The sequence below is a fragment of the Bombus bifarius genome, unplaced genomic scaffold (assembly GCF_011952205.1).
Source record: "Bombus bifarius isolate JDL3187 unplaced genomic scaffold, Bbif_JDL3187 scf7180000008008, whole genome shotgun sequence".
Classification (NCBI taxonomy): Eukaryota; Metazoa; Arthropoda; class Insecta; order Hymenoptera; family Apidae; genus Bombus; species Bombus bifarius.
Genome location: NW_022884386.1, coordinates 1,593,268 through 1,614,892, shown reverse-complemented (window position 1 = coordinate 1,614,892; position 21,625 = coordinate 1,593,268). Strand labels below are relative to the sequence as shown.

At 40.9% G+C, this 21,625-nt stretch overlaps 1 protein-coding gene across 4 annotated transcripts in view; it reads right to left on the bottom strand.

Moving 5' to 3' along the window:
- LOC117206753 (synapse-associated protein 1) overlaps positions 1–21,625 on the bottom strand; it is a 95,681-nt gene that overhangs the window by 63,325 nt on the left and 10,731 nt on the right. For all 4 annotated transcript variants that reach the window (XM_033446354.1, XM_033446356.1, XM_033446355.1 and 1 more), the window contains one exon: positions 10,526–10,647. In XM_033446354.1, coding sequence (XP_033302245.1) covers positions 10,526–10,647 — 122 coding nt within the window. The remainder of the gene's footprint in view (positions 1–10,525; positions 10,648–21,625) is intronic.

Sequence of the window (21,625 nt, the reverse complement as noted above, 5' to 3'; positions counted from 1 at the left end):
GTGACTCAAGTTGCCAATCGTTTGGGTGTAATAAATTTTCACGCGAAAGAACAGTTAAAGTAGTCAAAAATAAAACGCGGAAGGACTAAGGACTGATGACTAATTCAAATTGATTTGTTCTTATCAATACGTAACTGTGCGTAACATGAAGATGTTTCTAACAGGTCAATTCTGTTTATGGCCTTGGAATTTTTATATCTCAACCTCGCTTTCGTCTTAACGATCGAAGGGATTTTTAATCTTTTAAGGAAATTTTAATAATTTCAAAAATAATCGGAAGATCGTACTGCACTTTCATTACACGACAACTCACCAATTACTTCGTATCTATCTTTGTTTCTCAGTATCTGATCCGCGTGTGACGTGAAACTACAAAAATTGCACGCGTCTCTCCTTTCCATCGATATATTCTCGGAAATAAATACCAAGTAACAAGAAATTGCACGAAAATTATGAAAACCGTCCACTTCACATATTCGCTGGCGCGCTTCTCCGCGGTGATATTAAGTCGAAAATGACAAGAACTCGACATATCGTCGCATCTTTTTTACAACGAGTAAAAACGCTCGCAACGCGAAATGATAGACGACAGGAATTGCACTTACAACGCGACAAAATATGTGACCGGTTGGAAATCACGAGCAACAATATGCTAATAATATCTTGTATTGTAATTTTGTCGTTGCGATTCAAAGTTTTTGGAAACGACAATTTTGCAGAGACATTTAGGTATCGCGTATCGAACAACGGTCGATGCTGCGTATTGGAAATTTGGTATTAATTAACGTCAACCGCCTAAATCAATATAGCGACGATGTGTCGGAATACTGTACTGTATGTCGATGTAGTATCGCGCTGGTTCATGCGACAGATTTTCCTAACAGATCTGGGTTTTCAATTTGTCGCACGCGTGTCGGTTGCCTTATCGCCGTGAATGACAAGCTCTAACGAGCTCACGCAATTTCTCGATTTTCTTCCCGCCGTGTAATTAGCTGTACCGGAACTAATCAACCGTAGTTTAACGCGTCAAGAAATAAAAGGTACGAAATAAACGCGTTGGAATAAAGATCTTTAGATATTGTTTGCTGCTGAGTCACCGAGTTCCTAATACTTGAAATGTATGGCAGTATAGAGCGAGACTGAAATTGTGGAAGAAGTGTGCGTTAGGTGTTGGTTGGATTGAGAATGCTTACGTGGCTTGTCTAAAGTGAGTAAAAGAGGTTGTAGAACGAGGAAAGAGACAATACACCGAGGCTTTTAGAATATATTGCGTGGGAGATGTTACACTGGGCCCGAAATAGTTCTTGAATGGTAGTCGTAGAAGCGTTTTACGTTATATATTTCACTTTTAACGCTGTACAGCAGCATGAAAAACCCTTAGACCTTTTCACGTTGCTGGTTTTACGATGGCAAACTAAACATATTTCTTAGAACAGTTCTCATCTGGTGTTACGTGAAAACGGAGAAAGATATTTTCTCAATGGTATCGCATATTTATGATTTCTTCTAGCTCGCAAATCTTTTGAAGACACTGCGATAAATAGAGACGTCATCAAGGTGTTTTAAAACGTGTTTGCGCGGAAAAGGACATCAGAAACGTCAGTCAGTTTTGAAAAAAAAAGAAAGAAAAAAGAAAGGAAAAAAGTGGATAGAGCGAAAACAAGTATATTCAAGAATTATTCGATTGAATCCTTAAAAGGGAAATAAAATTTAAATAACATCAAGTGTCTCGTCATTCTTGGCTGAAAATAAAATTTCTCTTTGGTAGAGTATCTACCACTTGCTTTTATCCGTATTGTATCTGACCAGATTCCAATTTATTATTGAAACTGTCTCATACTCGTATCCCCTCACCCTCTCAAACATTCCCTAACAAGGATTCCTACACATCATTGATTCTCATTCACACGGATGAAACGCGTAAACGCGTGCTACGTGACGAGACGTATTTGTTCTCCGATAAACGACATCCGCCAACTAGATTATAAAGGATCGTTCAGACAATCAATGTTATTGTCAATGTTATTGTCAATATTCAGAGTTCTCAACATTGTATGAACAACATACAGTATGTTCGTTTTAAACGCACGCGCCTGATTACTTCTCCGAGTATCAGAAATGCGAACAAATCTTTCAGACGAAAGTTGTTTCACCATTTCTTCTGCGTTTTTGTCTAAGAACAGTTGAATATCAATGTAACTTTTCTAACTGGATGTTTTTGATTTTCTGCAAAAATGTATTGTAGTATATATAATATTGTATATATTGTATATTGTATATATAGTATTGCAGTAAATATAATAATTAGTTTATCAATGATAAATGGATTAAACAGAAAACAATGGTTATTTAACACGAATTAATCGTAACAACGTATTATAATTAATTAACAACTCTCGTCAACACAGATTCAACTCTCTCTCAACAACGCTAACAACGCTATCTCGACAAGGCAATCCGCACTCTCTGGCTTCTCAACTCGTACTGTCGTTAATTCGTTTATGTCCCTTAGCGACCCTTTGTCCTTTGCCTTAGCCTCGTATCTTTTGTTTAACCCCCATCATGCACGTGCTCGGCAACCGCTTGTTTATAATTCGCACGACACCCTCTCAGGCCCCTCGTCCACGATACTACAGTATTAATACATTTCGGTCGAAAAATGATTAGTTTCAAAGGGATTTTAACCGTAATCTCGTCAAACTTATCGTACGAAAGACAAAAAAAAATATAAACGACATATCGATCGTCCAAACGATCTCTTAGGCGCGATAATGCCAAGGACCCTGAATATTGACGATGATATTGATCGTCTGAACGTTCCTTAAGGAATTATCGTGACCGGATGTGATTGGGTGGTGATAATAATTCATGGAATTTAATATTGCTTCCAAGTGGCGACACTGCAGCGTGTTATTTGACTGGAAGAAGGTTTCCACGTGATTTGACACTGTCAAAAGAATTGCTCCGCATTAATCGGCCGTTTTCACTCCCTCTAGTGTTACTGCTCGACAGACTTTACCACGTCGCTGGTCATATATCATCAGGAAAACGCCGGGTGTACGAACGATGGAAAAGTGCACGATAATACGATGCGCATATATCTCTGCGCGTTATTAGAAGCGACACTTGTCAACTAGCTGGATGTCCAGTCTAACTGTATCGCGTATTTTCATTCGCGTTTCTTGCCAGAACACCGTATATAAGTATTGCAATACGGAATTCGAGGAATTCTTAGAAAGTTGTCAAAACCCGTAAAAATTGTTGGTTCGTGGAACCTGAGACTGTAAACATCACATACGGTCAGTGTGTTATAGTGATAAATTTATGAATTTGACGTAATAAATTTAATTTGTTTTCAAGTCTATATTACATATATTAGGTTGTCCGATAAATCTCTTTCTATTACAGACCCGTCTTTTACAACAACTCGTCTTTGTACAAACATGAAACCTAATCTGTCGAAAGTTGTAATTTTTATCTTGATAGAACAAAATGGATGATACGTAATTCGATAAAGTAATATAAAACGGAAAATGTTGTGCATCCGCTATTTCCTTACAAAACGAAAGAAACTTTTCGGACGACCTAATAATATAAAGACACGTCTTTTCGTTACTATGCTATTTCGTTCTAAAAACACGATCTTATAATCCAGACTCTCGAAATTTCTCGTTTAACTCGCCTCAAACTTTCCCGATAGGATTTCAACCAAGAAATTATATGAGAAGTAACACGCTATTAATTTATCATACGTCTATAACTCTTGCGGATAGTTTTAACGAATATTTCGAACACGATACGTACATCTGAGATGAATATAAAGTATCTTAAGACGTATGAACGACGGTGTACATATATGGTTGGAGATCTCCTTTGCTTTTCATCTTTGACGGAGCAAAAATTTAGGGAATAAAAAGCGCGATTTTGCTTGCAGAGGATTCAATATCTGCTTAATGGAGAAAAATCTGGTCTTTAGAAAATGGAACGTTCGTCGTCCTTCAAAGTTTTTTTAGAAGATCGCCATTTCCTGTGGAAATTTTTCTCGTGTGCCAAGTGTTCGAGATTCTGTAACCACATTATGCGCTCGAATTACCGTTCGCCCTTTAGACCATCAACTTGGAAATGTACTTCATTCGATCGTCGAACGAAAGTGGCTCGCTCGAATTTAACCGCGGTTAAAAACTAATTTCGAGCATAGCGATTTATTCATCCGCGTGTCGAGTACGTTAATAATTACTCGACGACGGTACACGCGCGTTAACGAGAAACATTTCCACGCAATGACACTTGGCCAAGGGGTTGTTTCCATTTTCGAATCCATTTCCACATAGGATTACCTGTTTGGACCTATAGGATTCAATTATGGGGAACAGCAAGTAATTCCAACATAGAAATTCTTCAACGATTCCAATCAAAAACTATAAGATCCTCGATAGATGCACCTTGATATGTTACCAACGAAACAATACATCGCGACCTCAAGATACCCACAGTCAAAGAAGAAATATTCAAATTCAGTAACAGATATAACATAAGAGTCAACAACCACCAAAACCCACTAGTTACTCAATCTCTTGACACGTCGGGTCAAATGCGCAGGCTAAAAAGACAATTACCTTTTAGATTTAAGTAGTAGATTCAATTAAAATCAAACACACGATAAACACTTATTAAACCACGCCAGAAAAATTTATTCATAATTCTCAATGAGCATTGATTGTAAAATTTATCCAAATAAAAAAAGAAAACAAAATTTCTACATAGGAAAATTAGGATATACATACGATGTTTGAAAATGGATAAAAAGCTTCACCGTTCACAAATACGTAGAAACTGTTGTGGCGAAATTGTTGCTGCGTTTGGAACCTTAAGATGTAAGGAATTTATACAGGGTGGTTGGTAACTGGTGGTACAAGCGGGAAGGGGGTGATTCTACGCGAAAAAAGAAGTCGAAAATATAGAATAAAAATTTTTTTTAATTTTTCCATCGAGACAACGATCTACAGTGAGATCCGTTATAACGTACCGCACGCGTACCGAGCGAAAATTCAAAGTCGATCTTCTCGAAAACAAAGCCTCGAACGAAAAATTTTTACTCTATATTTTCGACTTCTTTTTTCGCCTAGAATCACCTCCTTTCCGCTTGTACCATCAGTTACCAACCTTATAATAAAAATCGCGTCAATTACGATATAATACGATTATAAAATCATTTTTTCCATCGCTGATAGATCTTTGACAAATTTCACGCAAATACCTCTGAATTAAAAAAATAAAATTTTATATGAAGAGGAAGCATCGTTAAATCAAACAACCAGTAATAAATAATTCTCAGCATATTTTGAATCGTCCTTTCGCACGAGTACGTAACTCCAACCAATTAAGCGTCTTTTTAATTAATTCCCCTTAGTCGCAATAATTTGGCTGAATTAACAAGTTTCGTATGAATCAGCAGGTAACCCAACGTTTCTAAACGGCGCTGTATTTATCGATCTCTCGTTAATTAAATAAACTGGAGAGTCAAACTTTAGAGGTAAACAGTAAACTCGACGGGTAACTCCTGATCGAAGATGTCCAAGTTCGAAAACAAGTCTAAACTGTCAAGAGCGCATTAGGCGGACAATCGTTGGAACGTTTGGATTCCCTTGAGAAATTGCACGTCACATGCATGCACGACAGACGTCTCACGCAAAAATAGCGAGCTACGAAGATTGCTCGAACTTGGGAAAACACGCGACGTCAAAGATCCTATGGTTCTAAGAGCTACGCTCGGGGATTGCCAGGGATTTCTGATGACGAACGGTTAAAACATAAAATTCAATCCCGCTAGATTCATTAATATTTTTCTGTACTTCTTTTCGCAACAAGGTTGTCGAGCTTCGCTTATCCTTCGTTTCAACCCAGTCAGCAAAATCGAGAGAAGAAGGTACAGCTCTATGAAACACGTTCTAAAAATGAAATCGAATGCTCGAGAGGGACGATTAATAAATTTCGACGATCCGCGTTTTAATAGCAGCCACTTGTCAACCTATCGGTTAAAGCTGAACGACACGTACTGTATAAAATATACACGACGCGCTCCAGTTTTCTTTTTCTTTTTTTCCAATTTCACGAGCCGATGTTATACGTTAAATCTATCTCTACGAAACGTATATTTCTCGTTCGTCATTTTCTTTCGACCATCTTCGTTTCTCTTCGTAGAACTAAAAATATTTGACTATCATTCAGTATTTATTATTATTTTATTTATTTATTCTTAGTCCGTGCCTTTCGGCTTTTCGGTTTACATCTCTTACAATGCCCTTACATCGAATCTGTTTCTCTTACTCTAGCTATCATTCAGTAACAGCCGATATAATTTTCCTCGAAAGGTGAAAATCACGGGGAACTTGGAATATTCGAAGATTGTCGAAAAACGAAGAAGTAACGAATAGGATATTTGAATTAAAAAGAATCGTTCGATGAATTTTTACAGAGAAATGGTAAAACTTGGTGGATACAGAGGCGTGAAAACGAAGGTCAAATCTTTTGTCGCTACAAATTGCAAGAGGCACGTTGGTCCGATACGGTTGGCCGCTGTGAACCGCCGGCTGATCGAGCGCGAATCGAATAGATTGCTTTCGAACATTTGCACGCGTGCACGTTTACGTTCGCTGTGCGAGAGCTTGGAAGAGGATTTCCAGAGATATTATTGACAGTAATCTGCCGACGATACATCCAACGAGATCCTTCACCCAGTGGCCCAATTTGTCTGGAACAAAACTCGTGGCGTTATCGAAATTGAAAATGTCGATACAGCCTCGAGAAACGTATAAAATTTTTATGATGCGTTTGAATTTGCTAACGCGACCTTGCGTCTAAAATCTCTTTATGAATTTTACCATATCATATGCGCGCGATGTTGTATAACGCGCGATGCATTTCCACAGGAATCATCAGAAAATTCATTTCGTGAATTTTATTCAGCCGTCTGGTTCCATTAAAGAACGACCTTGCCTTCATATTGCCAATATAAAATACACAACGCTGGAAATCTGAAAGGTAAAACGATATTGTCGAGCGATATTAATACGCCGAATTTAATACGGCGGGCCGACGAGTCTACGGTAATCGAGTTTCGAATATTCAGTGGCTCAGGGAAATATTTGAACGCCCACAGAAACTTTTCATAAATACGTTATATGGTTTATAGGAAACATTTTATGTTGCGTAGCAAAGCATAGTTAATTATTCATTCGCATTAATAAGTCGTAATACATTTAGTAGAACCATTCCCGGCACTAATGCTGTACGACTAGCTTTCCATTAAACACACATTTACAGTAAATAAGCTGTAACTTCTGTATAAACCTTCGGACTGTTTTCAAATTTCACCAATACGATCGTAATAATCGTATTTCGTCGCAATGCTCGTGAAACGTAAAAAAATGTTCTCACACGATACAACTAATACGTTCGTAAAAATTGTCTAATTTCTCTAACAATTTAGTCACCGTATCCATCCGGTGATCGATGCTCGATACCTTTCATGAGATTAAATGGATGTTGGCAACGAGTTTGTTATTTTTATCGGTGAAACACTTAAAAAAAGAAACAAAAATCGTGCAAACAACAGAGTGACAAATATCGTTCCCCCGTTTCATCTTCCATTTCAATCTCCGTTTGGCTAGCGTGCGTAAAATCGTTAAAAAACAAAGTTCAATAACTTCCAATACCTGACGTTCCTGCGACAAAAATTCGCAGAACGCGTTACGAAGGTATGGGATTGCAGCGATTCAAAGAATCCCATTGAATCTCTGTGCGATTGTGCGAGAACGGACGTTGAACTTACGTTTCACGTACGAGCGAGACTCGAGAAGAAGAAACCGCGGTATATAAGTCGAGAAGGCGTATAACGTGATAAAATTATCGGGATACAGGGGGGGTTGAAGAGGTTGCAGAGGGGTTGAAACTGCAGACACGCGTTTAAGAAAGTGTTCAACGACTTCGTTCTTCTAAAGAATGTCCTGTGTCTCCGTTTCATTCTTCGAGGGCATTGCACCCATTAAAATGACATTTCTATTCGAGAATGGAATTCTCCGACATCTACTACTACTACACCTGCTTCTCGCGCGTATCGTATAAATACCAATAAGTAGTGGGGTGTGAAAGAGGCCAATGAACCTGACATGGGAATTTTTAATAAAAAATTTCCACCTGTATTTCGCTGCTGTATTTCTTTTTTTTTTCCAACTTCGTTTCACCTACGTGACGCGTGCAATTTCGCATTTTCGCGTGTTCGTTTCCAGTTATTTCTCGTAAATTGAACTGCTTGAAAGCGTAACAAAATGACAAAAAAAAAAATAAAATAAAAAAAATTGGAAAATTAAAATGGTTAAAAATTCGCAAGATTTCTTGTATCTTCGCTAACAGATACGAAACAATATCCAGTTTCCTTTTGTATCTCGTCTTTCACGTTTTTTAAATACCAGTGAAATATTTGCTTTTTATCGAAAGCTACGGTTCATTTAGCGGAATTAATGCCAACTACCAGCTCCTATTTTCTCTTACCTCGGTATATTAATTTACGTTTTACAAGCACGTAATTGGTTGGACTGTGATAAGTCGACGTTATCGTGATTACGATTATTATCGTTGCCGCCTGCACAGGGAAGTAATTAACCAACAAACCGGTCAACCTGTTAATTTCAATTGATTATAGCGTGCGCGTACGCGTAACAGAGGTTTATAAATAAATTGATGTTGCACGTAATCGAGCGGGTTATCGATGACCTCGCGATTTTATCGTGTTTCGGTCCGATTCGATATTGACGGATTAATTATCTGACAAGCAAATTATCGTTCTTATACGGGAACGCGTTAACACGATCGCTCTTGCAATTATTTATACCTGTACGGTACAAGAGAGAAAAGATGCCCGAAGGATTTTTTAGTCCTGGCTTGTTCTGACAGCTCGACACGCGGAAATTATTTCCTTCTTGGAAAGAAATTTATTCGCCGAGCGGAAATAAGACGAGAAGCTTTTTCCAATTACTATGGTTCAATGACAGCTAGTCGGGGGTCGTGAAACTTTACTGAATTAATTCCGGATAACGTGCGGCAGAAGGATAAAGAGGAAATGAACAAAAGAAAGTAGCGGAAAAATAGCTTGTTTCTGAACGAACGATTTTTAACCGCGACAATGTTGTAAATCCAATTATCGGAAAAATTCACGTTTGAAAAAACTGCGCGAAAGTAAACCCGTCATTCGTCCCTGGCGACGTGCACAACTGAAAAGTCGACGATTTGCATTTTTGCCTCTAAAACGGACGCGGTAGATCGCTGGTCTTTTTTCACTTCGTCGTCCTTTTGTTTCGGTTTTTCCGACGATAACGTTCCATTCGATTAATTTCAACGGCCAAGAACACCGGGGCCTCGTGAGCGGAGCACCGAGGAATTTTTCTTTTTTATCATCCTCTGTTATTAAACTCCGTGGCGAGACTCGGATTCAAAGGATCTTTTTCGCAAATTGTGATCAAAAAGTACGCGGTATAATGTAAAAGCCTTGCGATAAATTCTTTCATAACTTCCGACATCGAAGCGACACGTCATTGAAAATCGATAATATTCAATTTATCAAAACCCTGCTCCACTATGACCTTACCCTATGCTTTGATATTTCGCGTATAAATTATCCTTTATTCTACTTGGAATAAAGGAAAGGAAGCGATAAAAATATCACTCCCATAACGTCCCACTTATGCCTGGACCATAACTATGGAAATTTTCAGCTTTTCGCCGACCGACACCGAATTTCCTTTTATTTTTCCTTTCTATGTTTCTTTCCGTGTTTCCTTTCTATTCTCGACGATATACAGTGAAATGTTAAATATTATAAAACGCATGTATAACAACGATGATCATCCCTAGGATTACTTTACCATTTTACGTTCAATTGTGAATTTTTATTACGTATCGAACTGCACATTCATAATTTTGGCACAGGGGAGACAACACGAGCGATTCAGAAATCAAACTGAACAACTACATTTCCTGAAAATTTCTTAAATTAATTCTCGTGTCAGACCATACGATTGCTATCTAAATCTTCAGAAACGTTTATCGATTAACAATAATGAAATAATAGAACCGTTCAATTTATCTTCTTTATATCTCATATATTGTTAATTGCTCCCTAAATCCTCGTATGAGTCGTTCAAAAGTCGTAACTGATCAACTCCATAGATTGAAAAGTAAAACAGTAAAAAGTAGAACAGAACAGAACAAAAAGTAGAACAGAAAACAGTAAACAGAAAAGCGACGATATCGATGATATCGCAGACGTTATTTTCTAAATTTATTTCACAATGTATCGTTACTTATGTCGGTTTATTGCGAGAGAAGAATGGAGTCGATCAGTTTGACTCCCGAGAGGATAACGCAAATAACAATTCGAAACAATTTACCATATACAACGACAAGGAAACAAAAATTAGAAAATAATAGTAGACGAAAAGATACGACGTAAAACATCGATGTAACTCACGTTCTCCTCGACCGTCTTCTTGATCTTTGCTCCAGCCTCGACCACGGTTTTTCCAGCCTTGTTCACGGCGCTGTACAAAAATCCTCCCAGAGTTTTAGCACCTGCCAGTGCCTTCGTTGAAACTACGGCAGAAAGAGAGAAGGAAGAAAATAATGAGCGAGTCGGTGATACGTTATCCAACCGGGTGGAATTTAATGGAGACCGGTCGGCGGAAAAACGTCCGCCGGAAAACGCGAACAGACTACCTTTCGCTGTCATCCCAACCCCCGTGAAAACGTTGCACAAACGCGAGAAACCCAGATACGTCAGTCGAATTTCTCGCACTTCGGGATCTCTGCCGGGTATTCTAGCGTTTATCAGCGTGAGCGACGAAAATTAAGCACCTTGGCGAGTGAGAACGTTCGAGCTAAAAAAAAATTAGCTGATGACGGGATATTATTTCGCGCGGCGAAATGGCGATAAAGAAGACTTTGTGCAAATTAAAAAAAAATGGTCGAGTTTTAGAGTTTTTATTTCTTTGTATTTCCGCTTCTTTCTTTTCTCTCGTTATATTTTCTGTATTTTTTTTTTCTTCTTTTTTCGATTCAGATACAGATCAGAGAAAAGTGTGGAAATCGTTAACCAATCATCCGCAGGTCTTTTTGCGATCATCGTCAGATATTTTGTAAAATTTTTGCATACCGCAGTAGCTATCGTTTATCGTTGTTCATATGAGCAAGAGAAAATATTTATATTGCACGAGAGAAATTTTGTTTAAAAAATAATGTAAACGGAAACATTGAATGCGAAACAATTCGTGTGCCAATGTGGCACAAGCTCCATATCGATAAGCTTTTCATTGAAAATCTAAGGGTAAATATCGAGAACGAAATTAACGTATTTATTTATATTGTACGTATATTTAACGATTAAATCACTTCCTTGTCGATAGACTAAACAACGCTCTGAAAAGGTCTAATAATAACGGTTTAATGTACCGTAGCTGTTTTGTTAATTAAATCGTGTATCGAAATTCATTGAAATTCGAAACTTTTGTTTTAGTTAAGCTATAATTAACTGTCCGTTTCAAACCGCCGTATTGCGCGATTTCCACATGCATTTGGCAATACCAAAGTAATTAAATGTATACGGGCAAAAGATCGAGATGAATATCATCGACATCGTTTCTGCAAATCATCTGTCCATTATACGTCTTTCGGTATATTTGAGCAAACCTCATGGTGACCGGTCAACGGTTACTAATTAATAGGCATGTTGCTTGACACATTTAGATTTCGGGATCAAGTCACCCCCCCACCCCCACCCCCTTGTGTCCGGTGTAAAGGACGTGTATCCGAATATCAACCGCTATTCGTCGTGCGTTATATCAGTTCGCGCAATGACTTTCAACGATGTCGATTAATTCGCGTAATCGTTTTAAAATATACGTGTACGTAACGAAAGAGCATAGCAATTCTAATATTTGTCTAATCATACTTTGTATTGTTCCTTCAATTGGTCAATTAGTCAATGAGTAATCAATATTTAATTAATCTTGCTGTGTGTAACTGTAATACCATACACAAGTATCGTTCGACACATACATTGAATAATTTATTTCGCGATATATACCGTGACCCATATACAACGAAACGAACGAAATTTTCCGACTGTTTTAATCAACCAAAATTTTGCTAAGAGCCTTAAAACTGGCGAAATTTGAACAACAATCGGTTTACCGCACCTTTTGCCACATCTCCGAGACAAAATTTCCTTGCTCCATCATGGTCGAGTATCTGGCGTCCAAATTGCCAGCTGACGGAATAGCTGACAGTCCTCGGGATCATATTACCCTAATCTGGACAGTCAGCCGGCGAATCTCGAAACACGGTGCTTCTTTTAATGCATTTATCTCAGCTTATCCCGCGTTATTCAACGAATCTTATTTTCAAAAGAAATTCGTAGTGGTAGGTTTACGATGGAAAGAGCAGCTTAGAAAGTTGATGGAAAATTAGCCGCTACGCAGCGAAGCAGTGGCGCGTTAACGCGAATAAACCATGGGCGTTGCTTGTGTTATTTGGTCGGAGTAACTTGGTTCTGGACGTAAATCGAGGCCAATTTAATCAACCAAATTGAGCCACTTCGATTCACGTTGCTGCATCCTCGTCTTTCTTCCTCGACCTTCCTCTCTCCACTCGTCTTTCCATCTTTTTTATTCCACCCTCGTTCTACCTAACGCTCTTTCCTTTCCAATTTTTCTATTTCTTCGTTTCATCCGACTAAACGAAGGCTCAATGCAGGAAATTCAGAGGATCGAGGTGACTCGACAAACCGCGTTTGCACAATAATTCCGGTGTTACGCGATTAAATTGACGGTGGACCGAGTCGGCCGACGACGAGACGGATAAAATAAAAAGACGGGGATGAAAAACGAAAGGAGAATCAACGCGGCACTTTCGTCGTTGCTGGCACGGCACCAACGATCGCCAAACAGGTGCCAAGTTTCGTACGGATCTCGCATCGTGTAAGGGTTACGCCGTGTGATTTGTTACCTGGCAAGATCAACCCTCGGGCAAATATATTCCGGATAATTTACCACGGTCGCGTATTTAACAGCGACAATAATAAGAAATATTACGACACTGTAACCCTGTTAATCGCTGATAAATCGATAGAATGCAGCAGTCCGGGTCACAAGCGACGCGCCATCGAGGTTACTGAAATTTTCCTCTGGAACAACCTCGAGATTGGATTCGCACGCGATAACCAAGTCGATACGTTAACATCATCCACGTCTTTGCACTCTCGACGTACGAGTTTACGGTGACTTTCGCGATGTTCTTGATATTTTTCCTTTTTTATTTTTTTTTTTTACGTGATAAAGTTACTACGTCGAAAATCTTCCTGAGAGAGCGTCTTTCGGTTTGACGCAGGAACGATAAGGCGGACCGCTCTTTTCGAGGAGGTCTCGACGTCGATGGAAAAATTCAGGGAAAAATGCCGAGTACGTGACGCGCAATTCTTCGCCAGACGATGATCTACTGAGCTTCAGACCTGCTGCTGCTCACTGTAAAGAACAGAGGAGGGGGAAAAGCCATACGAAGATCGACGATACGCGACGTATAAACGGCTCGCGATAACTCCGTGCCACGATCTCTGGTTATTAAGCGTAAAACCTACGCACCGTATTTATCCAGCGAAATCCGGTTTAAGGTCATTCGAATTTCGAGAAATAGAAGCAACTTGACCGTGGGTGGAAGAAGCTTAAAGGGTGAGAGTTCCGTTTCACGGGGAGAAACGGAGTTCGATGAGATTATGCTTTCAAACTGTGTAAAACGAAATTTTCAGAAGGCCAAGTTGTTTCCAAACTCTACATCGATGAGGCAAGCTCTTGGTGGCTGGATTATCGATTATCGGGACAGTTATTTCCAGAGCGTTTTCAAGGAGAGGTCGATAATCTTCTTTGAATTAAAGATTATTCGAAAGTGGAGATCCACGCGGTGTAATGCAAATCGGATACGATTTAGGTTACGATGTCCCTTCTCAGCCCTTCGTGTTCCATCTGAAATTATGCCGCAGCACGAAGAAAATTTGATTTCTTAATAAAATAATCCAACTTCCTCGCTCTAGTGATTCTTTATGAGCGCGACACGATACGAACGTACGAATCTCGAGAGAACGATCTTAATTCAAACTCGCGACACCCACCCCTCGGGCCATCCTCGTCTCCTTGGATCTGCTTTTAGTCTCTCTGCACGACCCATTCGTATCTTTTACATCAGCCGCTACGACACTCGCTCGTAGAATATCCTAGCCCTCATCGATCCTCCGCGCTTTTATTCGCTGATCTCGTTCACAATAGAAGCAAAAGCTCGGCGAGTCGAACCGGTGCCCTCATTGGACGCGGAACGCGGCGTTAAAGGGTCTGAGTTTTGGCGATTGTCAACTGGCGTTTAATCAAACGTCGACCTTGCGCCTCCATCGTGTTAACCTCGTGCCAGTTTAGTTAGCGAGAAATCAAAGAGCACCAGGGGAGCGAAGAAGGAAAAGCCTGAGAAAAGAGAGAAAAACGCCAGACACAGCGAGGTGGGTTGGTTCGGGAGACAAAGAATTTCTGCGGAAAAGAAAAGAGCGCTTAAATAGCGTTTTTGCTGGCGTGCAGAGGCCGTGCCGCCGAGGCTACGTGTCACGCCATCCTTTAAAAATACCTCGTAGGCTCGCTTGCTATTCCCAAGGGAGAGCGTCGGCGTTCGATCCTGAGGAACGCGGCGGGAATATATACGTCGACAGGCCGGATGCAACGGTAAATAAAATTACTGGCTTCCTTACTGCGCTACCGGCTCGATGATTTAATAATCCTACCTACGACGACTTTAGCCGAGCAGAAGTGGATTTAACGTTTGACTCGGCCGGCAGGGATCCTCGGGTTACCAGCCTCCCTTCTTCTTCGTTTCCTCTTTTCCAAGCCCCGATCCTGTTCGATTTATCACCACTCTGAAAGTCGTTGCGCCCTGTCCTCGGTGCATTGAACTTCCAACGACAGCCAGGTCGGAAAATCTTTCGGCGTATTCGCGTGGAAACACGAGCTCGCAGAGAACAGGATGCCCGGATTGCAGGGCCGATATTTGTTGTTTTCGAGCGAACTCGGCCACTCGAACAACCGCTTTGTCTCTCTTTCGCAAAATCTCTCTTTGGCGCGATAAATGCGAGTTCGTTCGCTTGGAAAACTGGAAACGCGATACAAGAATTCAGCGATTCTCAAATTTCAATTACTCCACTCGCGTAGAGTATCGCAGTGAAGAGGACAGCGTAGAAGAGGCTTCGAAAGCCAATGGAACTTCGGTGTCATCGAACTCTGAACATCTTCCGGAAGGTCGGTCAAAGAACCTGGCTCTACCTTTCTGTCCTGTTTCTTCTTCTTCCGGCAAATGGTCAACGATAGCGACTCGTGTAGAGATTCGAGAAGCTGAATTCCCAGAGTGTGTATCGGGTTACGATATAAATTCACCCCTGTTTTTTCATCTATTATACAAACAGAGAAAACAAGGAAACAGAGAACAGCTCGCAGCTGAATGGTATGCGTTAAAACGAGTAAATAAGTGTGGATAACTCGAGTGCAAATATCACTGGTAGACTGTAGATATTTATCCATTTATGGAAGATTCAAACGAGGAAAAATTTACGATATTTATATGATACGCAAAGGCATATAATACATTCGAATATTCGATGTAAAGTACTCGATGTAAAATTTAGCGAATGAAACGAATCTTCGTGTAGGTACCGTTTGTTCGATTACGTTCATAGAAATATGAATTTGCATAAACATCCGCAGTGTAATTATTGCCTCTGAGAACAGCGTATATTCAACACGACCTATGTCCATTTCAATACGCGTTCTCCAGTGCGTTTTATCGCGAGAGTCCGTGTGCGTCGACAGATCGCCGGATTTTGTTTTATCTCTCGACAATATGAAATAACATTTTCCACGCGCTGTCTCAATTTATAACTCAACACTTTGAAAACCGTATGCTTTGACAAGCGCGTAGCCTCAATTCTCGCGTAATTTTGGAACGATCGAAAAAGAAAAGATTCAGAAGGTGGCTGGGAAAGTCCGTTTAGATTTACATTTAGATTTGGTATACGTTTATCGAATTATATAGGTGTCATTTCGTTCCGCAATCTTTCTCCCTCTGGCGCAACACGAATATTCCAACCCTCCGGAAGCTCGCAAATTTTTCGGCGAAAAACTTCTCGACAAGATTTTCTACGTCGATCAAATTCCTTCAAAATCGCAACGAACTTTCCGAGCAGCATTTAACAGGTGTAATATTTTAACGAAGATCGAAGAGCACGTTCAAAGGTACTTCTAGTAATGCTCGAAAACAATTTTTCGAAATTTATTATTCTAACATTTATTATTTTATCAAATTCTTCAGAGATCGCAACGAACTTTCCTAGCAACCAATATCGTATCTAACATATCGACGACGTTTTCATTTAAATTATTAAATCATACAACGTAAAAGCACATTCATAACATTTTGTTTATATCATCCGTTGCTTCTTTCTACCGTTTTCATTAACAGTAACATTAACATTTTTACGTGATACGCAAACTTGTACTTCGAAGGAAGCGTAAGAGGTTCGTCGTGCACGATACCTTTAGAACGTTTCCATAAATAAAATTCCAGCGAATCTAAATCCCACGAACGCGATAGCCACGGGGTATAGAAATTGCTATAAATATTGTCGCCAACTGGTAGATGAAAATATCTCCCAACTCCGAAAATAATAATATACTCATCCGCGCTTAAGTCGTGCTTTGTTCGTAACATCCTTAAGGTCCGACCACGTCTTTGCGAAATACCTTTCGCGTAACTTCCAAAGAGATAAGGTCAAATAACGAGGACGAAATTCCTGCTTTCCGCGTTCTTCAGTCGGCGAGTTCGACGTTCCATCGACCGATCCTCTGAGTCGCGAAGCTTCTTTATCTCTCTTTGGCTGCATCCCTTTCTTTGTGGCTTGGCTGCCTCCAGCAGGTTTCGTGCACGTCACCGCATCCTATCAATCCCGAAGGGGTAACACTCTCCAACGACTGGCTTTGTTTGAGCACATCGACGAAACAGCCGTGGAAAAGTGCACCGGTGGTGTTACGGCCGTCCGTAATTAATTCTAGTGGCAGCTGTTGGATACCGGCTCGTTAGCATCTTCGATCTGACCGCTGAAGCAACGGTAATCTCTTTCGTAACGGAAAGCTCTCTTTAGACGGAGGCGAAGCGTAAAGGGGATCAAATAAGAGTAGCTAATTCCCGTGTGGAAAGCGGAAAAGAAGGTCGGCCAACGACGGTCAATGTTCCAAGATCTTGAAGTACATGCGACAAGCTAGAAAACTCAAAGAACCGACAGATTTATAGGAAGCGCAAGGTCGAGATATAAACTCGCGTTTGTAATTGACAGGACGCTTGAAGATGACGACGGATATCATCGAACGTTAGTGGATTTTATTTATGGAAAATTTAAAGCCTCGCGCACGCATAGAATGTAACATGTCTGGTATCTTAAAGTCTGTTTATGATTTTTATTTGTTGTTTCTCGAGAATGAAATACAATAGATTTCTATCGAACTGTTTTTTGGTTAGTTGTATTTGTTGCGTGTAGACAAAGATTAATCGTCAAAGGTAATCCGATTATTATCAAGCTACTAACGGAACTATTTATATCTGAGAAATATAATCTTCTTTAAAATGTTGGATGGAAGTAGATAGAGTACCGAAGAAACAAACGAAAACCTATAATTAGTAATAATTGAATTAGTTAAAAAAATAAATTCACCCTTATAATTTGATAGAATAATAACGCGTAATCGTGGCTGAGAAAGTAATAAACGCGAAGCCTCGGTCTAAGACGAAATTAACTCAGCTTTCGCAGCCAGAGAGTTCAAACCGAGCGACAATTCGCTCTTTCTTTGTCTCTCTAAGTTTACTTGACAGAATAATTAGTGCGTGCAATTAGTCCAGCTTGGAGGCAGGCTCGATGAAAATTGCACGATTTAACAATTGTTTGCCAGAAGCCGACACAATCTCCCGGAACCGGGATAAATGTCTCTCCGGGGACCTCGTTTAAGTATGCAGGCTCCATTATAGAAAAGGATCGATGCCAACTCCTAGAGCTTGGCCTGGTTAAGTATTCCTGGAATCTTTCTCTAGCTTTGAAGGCAACAAGACCTAACTGACTCCAATCTCCAAATTCTTTTATATTGGAAAAAAAGGAAGGCAAAAAAAAAAAAAAATAATAACGACAGAACTAAAAAACGGGAAAAAGAAAAACGAAGCAAACCGCAGCAACGCGAGGAAGAATAGCGCGGTCGCAAATTCATTCGATACGAAGGGAGTACAAAAAAATGGGAAGGATAACAAAAAAAAAAAGCTACGAAACAGGCGACCAAAAAATGAAAAAAGAAGAAGGGGGAAAAGTTTCGTGGCGGTCCGAAACGTCGCGTCGTTCGTTATATTTCTACGATGTGGCATCAGTCAACCCAGATTCGCGGCGTTGAAAGCGCATCGGTAGCAACCTTGACCCAGCGAAGCGCAAACCACGAGCGGAAAAATTCGTGAAAGCGGTGGCGAGACCCGTGCACCGCTGCTGCTCTGTCCGGATCCGCCAGCGCGAATAATTTCACGCGGTTTCAACTGCGTAGGTGCGTCCGCGAGATTTTAGAAATACGAAACCCAGCTGCGAGCTAACCACCGCGCCGCCGGCCTCCATCTGACAGACACGCGTATCAGCTTCGCATTTCGTCGGTGGAAATTTCTGCCCGTTTTTTCGATCGTTCGTGTCTGTCTCTCGTTCTCTTCGGCTTCCCTCTCTTTGACCACGACAAAACACAGCCTTGACCGTTTAACGCGTTTCCGCTGCCGTTAAATCCGACGAAAAATCTGCAGAAGGCAACGTCGACCGGTGGAAAAATCGCCGCCGTTCGAACTAAGCTCCCGGGGTTTTACACAACTTTCCTCGTTTAGTTTTCGTTACGGTGTTACGTATATGGGGCGGGCTTTTCAGAGGAGTCTGAGATTTCTCGATGCGTTTATTTCCATCTCTCCTTTTCCCTTTCCATCTCCGCGTTCACATCGATGACCGAGTTCTGTTTAATTTGCCTCTGGGAAACGGAATTACGTTCTACGACGAAAGAACTACATTTCGCCCTCGCCAGACAAGAACGATACTTATAAATTTGTGTCACGTTCTCTCCGCAACGGGTCTCGCGTATTTCTCGTTTCATTGACACGAACCAAAGGCGACGAATATGACGAAAACTAATTTCTTTCACAAACTGCAATCTACCCTCTGATAAATCAATTTCGCTAAGAGAAAGCGACGAAAAGGCGAAAGAGGAAGCGCGGTGCGACGAAAAACAGGCGCAAAGCTTCCGCGCTAACAACGCTAACTTCCGGCTGTCGACGTCGCAGCCAGCAATTTCGGCGAGAGAAGATTCGCTCGGGCGGTTGTATCGATCGACGAACATGGGTCCAACCGCTCCACACGAAGGACATTTACTTGCCGACTGAATTTAGTTATGTAGGCAGCGAAATTCCTGATGAAATTCCTGGTAAACGTTATTCCCCGAATCCACCGATCTATCGTTGCTCAGCCACGCGGTAAATCACTGCAATTTATACGTACACGTACGAGACTGGCGAGAAAATTCAGAGAAAGAAAATCTACGTGTCTCCAATCTCGGTTATGTTCTTCGAGGTGCTTTATCAGGTTTCGATACTGTCCAATGACGTATCTAGGTGATCCATACCCCAGGACAAGGACGAATCTGTTAACCCTGTGCAGGAGATCCTGTTTCTCTTTCGCCATCGCCGTGGCTCTCCCTATTTTTTTAAACGCTTTTTCGCTCAAACTGCGTTACTCGGCTTGTTGATTCTCGCCAGTTTCGCGTATAAATACCTGCTTGTACTTGAATATTCCGAGCACTTAAAGACTACGATCCTGTATAAAAAGCGTGTATCCTCCCCTTGAAGGATACAACATTGTCGTTACTTCCACCACATTACGTTCCCGAATTTACACGGTCGTGCTGCGTTAGCTGGTCGATACTCTGCTTCGTTAACTCTGCCGTCGCTATCCTCGCCAGTTCCTCCGACTTATTTTTTACCCTGACTCTCTGGTGTCACGTATACGATCGATATATAATCGACGGAAGACGAACAGCGAGTCGTACAATTGATCGCACGTTGTATATTTTAACGTATACGATCGTTATAATTCGACTACTCGAAAACGAGTATCTTCGATCGTTTTAAGGGGCACACAGAAGACGTTAACACTTTACTGACCCCTAGTGATTCAACAGCGTACGCGCTTAGGCGCAGATTCTCCCTGGCGCCGGCTCCGTTTCGATTTAGACTCTCCAATACCATTCTTTTCGCTCATCACGAACGATAAGTTTTTCAAATTGGTATAAAACCGTGGGAGCTTACAAAGCAACGCAACTGACGCAACTGACGGTACTGAAGTACCTTGGAATTTTCATAGTTAAGGTCCTTCGGACCAGGCGAATATTTCTTGTCTTAGATTTCCTTTACGTTTATTGTCTACCACGTGTTAGCATAGAAAGTTGGTTTTCTTCGCATCTGGTATGTTCCGTTAGCAACTTTCTCGCGAGGGCGGCTAAAACCCTTCCTGGTCCACCAACCGTTTTATTATCCAATCGGAGACGGTGTCTACTGCCCTCGCTTCCTTAACCAAAATTGTCATCGACAAATCCGATAGTCCCGTGTCCTTAGACACACCCACCCCTAGCCTTCCTCAGACACGGTATCGTCGGTAAAACTCGCTTATTCTGTATCCTCAGAATAGTCGACATATCTTTACCGGTCTCTACCCTTATAACAGTCGCGTACCTAACGTATCGTCGTAACTAAGTCTTACATAACGTGGTTGGAGTAAATTGTGATTTACGTTGATTCGGCGTGTGTTACATTGTGATTGCTGAATTCACAATAAAACTTAATTAAAACAAAATTAACAGTTGTGTTACGACTCAGCTATATTATTTCATCAACCAACCCTTAAGTTTACGTGACATCTTACTCGTACTCGTACAAAAGCTAGAGAGAAGATACTTTCTAGGGATGTATCTCGATAGTCGACTAAGGATGCGAGCTGTGACCAGTCCAGTTAGCGAAGCGCCATGCAGCTTCTTCGCTTCGCCTGGATCTTACCATTTTTCTCCTTTTTCTTACTTCTCTTCCCAGGTCGAGAAAGTTCTGCGCAGCGTCGTAAAGTAACTTCTCAATTGTAGCCGAGGACGTGCTTTATTTCCTGGCTCGGCAGCGAGCAGGGATTCGCCACAGGGACGCCTCGGCGACAGCATTATGCAACGGTTGTTTCGTTTCCGCGGCCAAGTTTTCTCTACTCGCGAAAGCTAATGACGTTAGGCAGATTGTTTCCAGTCCGTCGTCACCGTCGCGATCTTCAGCCGAGTTTGCCCGCGAGCGAAAGCAACGTGTACTGTTCGACCAACTGAACGATATATTCCGTGACGGAGACGATATTCGATAGACTTTGTAACTCGAACAACTGCCGACGAACACGTACAACCTTGGTCGA